This window comes from Ursus americanus, chromosome 5, assembly GCF_024610735.1.
Source record: "Ursus americanus isolate L20-20 chromosome 5, mUrsAme1.1.p, whole genome shotgun sequence".
NCBI lineage: Eukaryota > Metazoa > Chordata > Mammalia > Carnivora > Ursidae > Ursus > Ursus americanus.
In genome coordinates, this window is record NC_142131.1 from 85,565,792 (window position 1) to 85,576,756 (window position 10,965).

Genomic DNA, 10,965 nt, shown 5'->3' on the forward strand with positions numbered 1-10,965 from the left:
TTGAAGTAAAAATTGTCGCTTTGTGTAGATCAGATGATCTTACATATAGAAAATCATAGACTCCACAAAAAAAGTGAGAAACAATAAACAAATTCAGCAAACTTGTAAAATGCAAAGTCAACATACCAATATCCACTGTGTCCTTACTCACTAAAGCCAACTATCTGAAAAAAAAGAAACACAATTCTGTTAACAATAATATCAAAATAATAAAACACTCAGGAATAAATTTAATTAAAGAGATGAAATATCTGTGCAATTTAAACTATAAAATATTAATTAAAGAAGTTGAGGAAGACACGAATAAATGGAAAGATAATCATTTCATGCATTAGAAGAAATAATATTGTTAAAGTGTCCTTTCTTTCCAAAGTAAACTACAGAGTCAATACAGTCCCTATCAAAATCCTAATGGAAAAATCTATTGTTTCCTGAGTTGTTAATTTTAGCCATTCTGACTCATGTGAAGTGCTATCTCATTGTAGTTTGGATTGGTATTTCCCTGATGCAGAGTGATGCTAAGCATTTTTTCATGGGTCTGTTGGACATTTGAATGTCTGCTTTGGAAAAACGTCTGTCTGTTCATGTCTTATGCCCATTCCTTGACTGTATTTTTTATGTTGTTGTTGTTTTTTAGAGGTTGAGTTTGATAAGTTCTTCATAGATTTTGGATACTAGCCCTTTATCTGATAAGCTGTTTACAAATATCTTCTCCCATTCTGTAGGTTGTCTTTCAGTTTTGCTGATTGTTTCCTTTGCTGTGCAAAAGGTTTTTAACTTGATGAAGTCCCAATAGTTCATTTTTGCTTTTGTTTCCCTTGGCTTTGGAGATGTGTCTAGCAAGAAGTTGCTGCAACCAAGGTTAGAAAGGTTCTTGCCTTGGTTCTCCTCTAGGATCTTGATGGTTGGTGAAAATGAAGAGAAAGGGGAACACTTTGACACTGTTGGTGAGAGTGAGAACTAGCATAATCACTCTGGAGAACAGTATGGAGGTTCCTCAAAAAAGGAGAAAAAAAATTGAACTACCCTATGACCCAGCATTTACTCTACTAGGCATCTATCCAAAGGATACAAATGTAGCAATTTGAAGGGGCACATGTGCCCCAATGTTTAAAGCAGCAATTCCACAGTATCCAAAATATGGAAAGAGACAAGATGTCCATAGATAGATGAATGATTAAAGAAGATGTGGTTTATATTCTACAATGGAATATTACTCAGCCATGAAAAAGAATGAAATCTTGCCATTTGCAATGACATGGATGGAACTAGAGTTCACTATGCTAAGTGAAATAAGTCAGTCAGAGAAAGACAAATATCATATGATTTCAGTCATATATGGAATTTAAGAAACAAAACAGGTGAACATAAGGGAAGGGAAGGGAAGGAAAAATAAAATAAGATGGAATCAGAGACATACCGTAAGAGACACTTAACTATAGGAAACAAACTGAAGGTTGCTGGACGGGAGGTGGGTGGAAGGGTGGGGTGATTGGGTGATGGGCATTAAGGAGGGCACTTCATGTAATGAACACTGTGTGTTATATGCAACTGATGAATCACTGAAATCTACTTCTGAGACTAATAATACAGTACAACTTAATTGACTTTAAATTTAAAAAATTACAAATCCCAAAGGCAATTTTCACAAAATTAGAATAAAACAATGCGAGAATTTATTTGGAACTCCAGAAGACCCCCATGTAACTATGAAAATTTTGAGTAAGAAAGAACAAAGCTGAAGAAATCAGTTTCTAATTTCACACTGCATTACAAAGCTATAGTAAATGAAACAGTATGATACTGGCATAAAAGAGAAACAGTATGATACTGGCATAAAAAGAGATATATAGACCAATGGAACAGTATAGAAAACCCAGAAATAAACTCACTCATATATGGTCAACTAATTTCAAAAAAAGACCACAAGAATCAACAATGGGGAAAAGACTAGTTTCTTCAATTAGTGGTGCTAATAAAACTGGATATCCACATGAAAAATTATAAAACTTCACCCTTTTCTTACATCATACACAAAAATTAATTCAATGTGGATTAAAGACTTAAACATAAGACCTGAAACCAGAAACATGTTGGAAGAAAATACATGAGAAAACATACTTGATATTGATCTTAAAATGTGTTTTTTTTAATTTGCACCAAAAGCACAAACAACAATAGAAAAAAAAGTAAACCATCAACAAAATAAAAATGCAACTTATGGAATGGGATATAATATTTACAAGGACATGCAAATGGTCAACAGACATACGAAAAATATATTTATAATCATGATGAAAATGCAAGAAAATCCCACAGTGAGATATCACATCACACTTATTATGATGGTTGTTACTAAATATTAAAAAGATATATGTCAAGGTGGATGTGGAGAGAAAGAAAACCTGTCCACTCTGATTGGGAATGTAAATTTGTAGACCTATTATGAAAAACAACATGGAGGGCCCTAAAAATATATGTATAACTAACATTCTATCCAGTAAAGCCACTTCTGGATATATAACCAAAGGAAATATAATTTCTATTTCAAAGTATGTCTTCAATGTCATGTTTATCACAGCATTATTAACATTAGTCAAAAACATGAAACAATCAAAATATCTGTTTAAAGGTGAAGAAAATTTGATATATTTACATACATATATACAAATGTATATACACACATAATATTATTCCACATATATATATATATATACACACAAACATGGAATACATACACACACATGGAATATTACTTGGTGTTCTTTGGGGCTAAAATTATATAAAGCCCCTACCATGATTTGATAAAATTACTCAAATTACACAAGATTTAAAAATAAATTGTGGCCCTGGAGGAGATAATGCTAAGTGAAATAAGTCAAGCAGAGAAAGACATTTATCATATAGTTTCTCTCATCTATGGAACATAAGAACTAGGAAGATCTGTAGGAGAAGAAAGGGATAAAGAAAGGGGGGGTAATCAGAAGGGGGAATGAAGCATGAGAGACTATGGACTCTGAGAAACAAACTGAGGGCTTCAGAGGGGAGGGGGAAGGGGAATGGGATAGGCTGGTGATGGGTAGTAAGGAGGGCACATATTGCATGGTGCACTGGGTGTTATACGCAACTAATGAATCATCAAACTTTACATCAAAAACCAGGGATGTACTGTATGGTGACTAACATAATATAATAAAAAAACATTAAAACATAATAAATAAATTGTGTATGGTAGTCAAGAGATAAGTGGGAAAAATGACATTTTATTTACTTACTACTGTACATGTATTGGCTAACTTTGAATTGAGAAAAATTTTGACTACTATGAAGAATCAATCATGAGTTTAGTTACACAATTTATCATTTTTAAATTGTAACTGTATTGTATGTGCTTTAGGAAAATATGATAATTTAAAAATTAGTACGTAGAGAAAACATAGTAAGATCTCACTTATGTTGACGTATATGCTTTTTGCATTTGTATATTTCAAATACACAGGGAAATGCAAAAAATAAATACACAGGAAAACGCAAATAATGAAAAAAAATCACTTTTTCCCCCCAAGGTGGTGGAAAAAAAAACAGGAGTGGAGATGAAAAAGGAAATTTAAGTTTCTCCATTATCTTACATCTTAAATATTTTATATGGCAAAAGAAATTATATCCTGCATATGACAAATATTTAAAAAAATAAAAATCGGTATCAAAGTAAAAAAGACATAGTAATCACTTTTGTTCAAATTAAAATTAATACATTACATAACGCAAAATCTATTAAAAGTATTCTTGTAATTACAAGGTCTCATGGTGGGTAACCCTACTGGGTAAAAAAAGAAAAAAAAAACAACCTCAATGTGGACTTAATTCTTTGCACTTTGGACTTCATGATGTCTGCGATGACAACATGAGACAGTATCAGAACTCATGGTTAATGCAGCTGATTAGCTCTCATTCTAGTTAGTCAATTGTAAACATGCACAAACATGCAAGACCTGTATAAATATCCTTTTGAACCTGTGCTTACCAATGGAGAGAAGACTGTCTTTTAACAACACACTGAAAACCAAAGCAATAGCAATGTTTAAACAGGAATTTTTATCCTGTTGGACAGTAGATCCAGATTTTCAACTTTTCTTCAGACATGAGAAAGTGTCATTTATTAAGTTCATTTTTATCTATGGTATTTAAATAATTGACTCATAATCAGGGAAACCTGATTCTTATTAGGTAAGTGAATTTCTTCCAAACCTCTATGCATCTACTGTAAGTTTCCCAGTGTTATTCCAGCTCTCTTGCTATGTCTAAGTATGTAAATTTATTTCACTTGTTTGCCTTCCACTTTTCTTCAGGAAAATAAGATAGCATTTTATTTTAATTTTGTTTATTAGTTACATGGGAGGCATGTGTCCTTAATGAAGGAAAATATATAAATCATAATAAATAATACATAAATATTTCTAGGACTTATTGACTTTTAAAATAAAGCTCATAGTAGCTTCTTAAAGCCCTTGCATAAATACCAGTGATTTTATTGTAACCTTTTTTACATGGAAGATGTATATTAGTATCTTAGTCTTTATCTTTCTCAGAGAAAAATAATACAATGATAATTTTTTAGCTCTACCCATCTTTCCCCTCTCCATTTACCTATGCTATAATAGGATAGAGAGAAGTAAAGGGAGCATAATCTCTGTTATCCATACTGACTCTTCAAATACACCAAGAACACAGCTGACTTTGAACTAAAGCAACTTTCCAAGAATGAGTAAACAAATTATTGTATTCCAAATTCCCTTGCTACGTTTTAACATATTCTGGCAACATCAAAAAAAAAATCCCTCATTTATGGATATGTGAAGCAGTATTTGCCTATTTTATGCATAAATTTTAGGCTAACACATGAAAAAATATTCTAGCCTGCTTTAATGACTACCTTAATGTAATTTTTTCCCTACATCCATTGAAGAAATTATAGTTTGCAAGATATGCTCTACCCCAGGAATAACCTCACAATCAGTGAATAACAGAACAACAAAAGGAGACAGATTCTGAAGATTCAAGAAAAATTTTTCTTATGTTTAAAAAGAAATCATGCCTGAGAAATTAATGAATGTGACCCTAATAACAGGATTCTTGCTCATGGGATTCCCTGACGATCAGGTGCTACAGAGACTCTATGCTGCCTTCTTCTCCCTGGTTTACCTGGTGGCACTGATGGGAAACCTCCTCATTATCACCCTCACCACCATTGACCAGCATCTCCAAACCCCCATGTACTTCCTCCTGAAAAATTTGTCTGTGATTGATATCTGTTACATCTCTGTCACTGTCCCCAAATCCATCATGAACTATCTGACCAACAGCCATTCCATCTCCTTCATGGGATGTGCCTCACAGGTTTTCCTTGTTATTGTCTTTGCTGGAACAGAGTTTGCCCTCCTTCTGGTGATGTCCTATGACCGCTATGTTGCCATCTGCTGTCCTCTGCACTATGAGTCCATCATGAATAGAGGCATCTGTGTGCAGATGGTGACAGCATCATGGTTCAGTGGGTGTGTCTATGGATCCATTCATGTTGCAGGTACACTTTCTGTCCATTTCTGTGGTTCCAACATAGTGCATCAGTTTTTCTGTGACATTCCATCATTGCTCACACTGGCTTGTTCTGGGGAGCAAATTCTAGAATATGTGTTTATTATTGTCAGTTGTTGCTTTGCTTTTGTATGTTTTACTTTCATGGTTGCTTCCTATGTTTACATTGTGTCCACTGTCCTAAGAATTCCTTCCTCACAAGGCAGGTTAAAAACCTTCTCCACCTGCATGCCCCATCTAACTGTGGTAACCTTGTTCCTCTCTTCTGGATTTATTGCATATTTAGGGTTAAACTCAAAATCTCCATCATCACTGAATCTCTTTATGCCTGTGTTATATTCTCTGTTACCTCCCAGCCTGAATCCTGTCATTTACAGCCTGAGAAACAGGGACATGAAAGCAGCCCTTGGAAAAATTTTTTGTGAAAAAATGACTCCAAATATATAAATATTCATAATATCAATGAATCTGGTATCTACTAATGTGTTCAAATTTTTGGTTTATAGAAGTAGTTTGATAATCACAAATAAAATAGTTTCAAAGACAAATACACATAATTTCAAATTCTTTGGGCTATACAAATTGTTGTAAATTTATTAGATACATATTGTATCATTGGTGCTGTGCATAGGATGCTACATTTATATGGCGAGATGGATCCAAATGTCAGTTGAGTGTCTTGCATATAGAAATGCTATCTACTCACTCATCCATCCTCTCCCTGGGATAATCCCTTCTCCAATTACCAGCCACACACTGGTGAGGGGATTGCCCACATCCTGATAAAGTTCTGTGCTGGCTGAGTAAGAAGATACCTTGGAAATAGGTTTCCTAATGGCAGAGCTTAACTACCACAGAGAAGGCCAGCAGCTCTTGATCAACAAAATCTTTCTTGATGTCTTTTGATCATTTTCTATTTAAGATAAAAATGCTTTGACAATCAATGAATCTGACAAAAAAAAAATCTGCATTGGTAATTCCAGCCCCTTACTTGCTTAAGAGCTTAGAAACAATTATATGTCCTAAAACACAGTGAAAATAGAACAGGCATTGTGTGTGCTGAAGAATAGTCAGCAAGTGTGCTTAAAATCTATTGTAATTTGCCTAGCCTCATATTTGCCACATAGTACAGGAAATATTTATTTTTAAATATGATGTTAAGTGCTGTTAAAAACATCATTTATAAAGTTTAGCCACAGAAAAGCTTCTATTACACAATTTAGTTATAATGATGTCCATATGTATATTGTGTATCAGAATCAGATATACTATTTATAAAGTAATTTTCATATATATATATATATATATATATATATATATATATAAAGATCAAATGTATCAAAATTATGGGTATAAAGACTATAGGTTTTTTTAATTATTTAATTTATTTATTTATTTATTTGAGAGAGAGAGCACAAATGGAGTGAAGGGCAGAGGGAGAAGCAGACTCCTGGCTGAGCAAGGAGCCCAATGTGGGACACAGTCCCAGGACTCCGGGATCATGACCTGAACTGAAGGCGGACGCTTTACTGACTGAGCCACCCAGGTGCCCCAAGACTGTAGGTTTTGTTAAGCAAGATAATAGACAGTATACACATTCCAGGGTTTCACTATTAATCCCATGTATACAAAGATCAAAATGTCAATCAGTCTAGAAGGAAAGCAATAGAATATGTAAATGAGAAGCTGTGACATATTTTGTGTGAAGGAATGGTATAGAATAAATCTGTGGAAAGTTTATTCAACAATTAGGAGAGATATACATGGAATTAACCAAACCAATTTAAAGGCTCTTGATCTAAATTAGGAACTAAATGACTCAGTTACAATATGAATTGATGGTGCTTCAGATAAAATTACAAAAATTAAATGATAATGTTGGGTAAGACATAATCTAATTCTAAAAAAATTCTAATATATGTATGATATGCTATTTGTAAAATAAATTTAAACTAATGTATAAAATGATTGTGTAAAGATGAAACAAAACCACATTCTTAAATAAAATAACACACATTGAATGAAGTAAATACACTTGCATGCAGAATTTGTATCATTAATGAAAAAGAGAAGGCATAAATATAGGAAGAATAGCAAGGAAAGCTTGACCAAATCAATATTATTAGGTGTCTAAAATATACGAGATCACCTGGCTCAAATTTTTGACTAAATACAACTAAACATAATTCCTTTAAATGTTTTCTTACTGATGTCTATTTTTTAAGATAGAATTATGTTTTGAACTTATTGTGCTAATAGTTTTTTCCTTTCTCTTTTACAGGAATAAATGTTGATTTCTATTGTAGGCTGTACTTTTATCATAAGGTTGATCATTTTTTGTTTGAAAATGTTACTTTAAACAGAGAGTTTTATTATTTCCTTTTTCTGCTGTGAAAGCATCTTGCAGTATGGGTGCACACAGCTTGATATTATTATTTACTTTGTATTGTGTTGTTTAGTTTTTTTTTTTTTAGTGTGAACATTCATATACTAATGTGTTTACGATATACAAAGAGACACACAGGATTTCCTCACCCTCTGCTAAAATGTAACTATATTGGCTCTTTTCCAATTTACTGAGACATAATTACAAATAGCATTGTATATGTTTAAGGTCTACAACATGTTGATTTAATACTTATATATTGTGATATGATTACTAACATGGATTTAGCTAAAACCTTCAACACATCACATAATTACTCTTTGTTTTGGCATCATAGGAATATAAAAGAACTACTTCCTCTATTTTCAAGTTAAAAATACAGTACTGTTAAGTATACTCAAAATACTGTGCATTAGATCAAAAGAGATAGCAAGTGTTGGTGAGGATGTGGAAAAAAGACAACTCCAGTACACTGTTGAATTAGTTATTAGTATAGCTTAAATAAAAATTGTATGGAAATTTCTCAAAAACTAAAAATCTGAAAATAACTAAATTTGTTTTATAAAATGGATCAATTAAATTTCATTGAAGCTTGGAGGCTTGGGTCACAGGCGGCAATTGTTCTGAAAGACTTTATATCAAACAGAGTGTACCGATAAGAGAGATAGCATTAGAGAAACTGTGTTCATGATCTTTCCTGTTAACCCAACACAGATAACTCTTCAAATATTTAGATAATTAAATGATATAAATACTTAATATCTAAATATTTCATTTTTCATACACTGTTTTCTTGTGGATAGAGTAATAGACACCATATATACATCAGAAATTTTTGGTGAATTGCATGATTTGGAATTACTTTATGACAGTAGGCAAAAACGGAGATATTTATTACAATTATTTCTGAATTTGGATTTGTTTCATAAAATTTATTACGTCTATAATATATAGATAATGAAGTATAAAGGAGGACATATGCTCACCAGTCAACTTTTAAAAAAAATCATTGCTTTAGATGTATGGATATTTCTTTGTTCCCAAGGCCACTCTTTTAAAAATTTCTAGTTTATACCTTTACTTTTTATATAGTTTTCACTAAAATATTTTCTCCATAAAAATGTGTTTGTTCATATGCAAGTTGTGTGTCTTAGCCAGCTTATACTTCCATAACAAAATGCTATTGAATGGGTAGATTAAGCAGCAGAAATTATTTTCTTTTTTTTTTAACTGGAATTTTATTTTATTTTATTTTTTATTATTATATTTTTATTATATTATGTTAGTCACCATACAGTACATCCCTGGTTTTTGATGTAAAGTTCGGTGATTCATTAGCTGCGTATAACACCCAGTGCACCATGCAATACATGCTCTCCTTACCATCCATCACCAGCCTATCCCATTCCCCTGCCCCCCTCCCCTCTGACGCCCTCAGTTTGTTTCTCAGAGTCCATAGTCTCTCATGCTTCATTCCCTCTTCTGATTACCCCCGCTTTCTTTATCCCTTTTATTTTCTTACAGTTCTAAAGGCTGGAATTCTAAGATCAAGGTGCCAGAAATGTCAGGTTCTGATAAAAGCCCTAAGCCTGGCTTAAAGATACCTGCCTTCTCACTGTGTCCTTGTATGTCAGAAAGACAGAGACAGAAAGACAGAGAGAGAGGGAGGGAGAGAGAGCATTCTTGGGTCTCTTCTTATAATAATCCTAACACTATCAGATAAGAGTGTTATCTGTGTGACCTCATTTAATTTTAATTATTTCCATAAAAACTCCATATCCAAATACAGCTGTACTGTGTGTAAAGCTGCAACATAGGGATTTTGGAGAAACACAATTCACGCCATAGCATTTCATATATGATTTGCTATTGGGCTTAATATTCTGTTTCTAAAAAATTTCCATCAAATCATTTACAGCCTCATTTTATGTTTTTCATTTAACTCTTAGATCAACCTATGTCTGGATTTTTTGTGCTTTTTTAGTGTAGCTAATGTCCTGCTGATGGAATTTATGGTGTTCCAGGTTTTTACTATTATAAAAAGTCTTCAATTATAGTATGTATACATATCTATTTGATCATACATGTAATTTTTAATGTGGTATTGGAGGAGTGAGATTGCTGGATATTACTATGTGAAGATATATATTTTTAAAAGAGATTTTCAACCAAAATCCAAACTTTCTATATTCATAGAAAACATAATGAATGCCACAGATCTAATAAGAAAAGCTTATTATATCCATATTTTCTGACACCCTCAAAATGTATATGGTCTCAAAATTTAAATTATAGAATTCAAAACATATAAATGTGTTCTACATGTCTTAAAATAGAACACTGAAGTGCACTGGGCACTATCTGGCATTTCCCTAATTGCAGAGGCCCAGTAGGATTTAAGCATATCTCATGAGAAAGGGTGCTAGGTGCAAGGAATTAGTTTGAGGACTATTTGCCACTCATCACTACATGTAAAACTTCAATGATGTTACAAAAAAACAAAACAAAACAAAAAAACTCATGCCTTTTTCTCAGTGCATTATTTTTCCAAGGGAAGATAGCCTTATTAAAAAGATGAGAGAATGTCTTCCAAGAAAGTATACTTCATTGAATCTGTCATTTATAAACATGAATAGTATAAGGAATTGACATATGCAATATTTAAATATTTAAATTTTCTTTTGTTTCAAGTCTTATGTTTCAGTTCATAATCCATTTTCAGTTAACTTTTGTAAGTGTGTCAGGGTCCAATTTCATTCTTTCTTTTTCACATTTTTACTTAAATCCCAATTAGTTAACATACATTGTAATATTAGTTTCAGGTGTACAATACACTGACTCAACACTTCCATTCAACACCCAGTGCTCATCACAAGTAGTGCACTTCTTAATCCCCATCCCCTATTTAATCCATCCATCCACCCATCTCCTCTCTGGTAACCATCAGTTTGTTCTCTACAGTTAAGTGTTTGTTCTTGGTATGCTTC

At 32.7% G+C, this 10,965-nt stretch overlaps 1 protein-coding gene across 1 annotated transcript; it reads left to right on the forward strand.

Moving 5' to 3' along the window:
- The first annotated feature begins 5,091 nt into the window (after positions 1-5,091).
- On the forward strand, positions 5,092-6,039 carry LOC123791181 (olfactory receptor 14A16-like). The gene has a single exon (XM_045795819.2). It carries the CDS (start codon positions 5,092-5,094, stop codon positions 6,037-6,039), a length of 948 nt encoding a protein of 315 aa, XP_045651775.1.
- Positions 6,040-10,965: the final 4,926 nt, after the last annotated feature.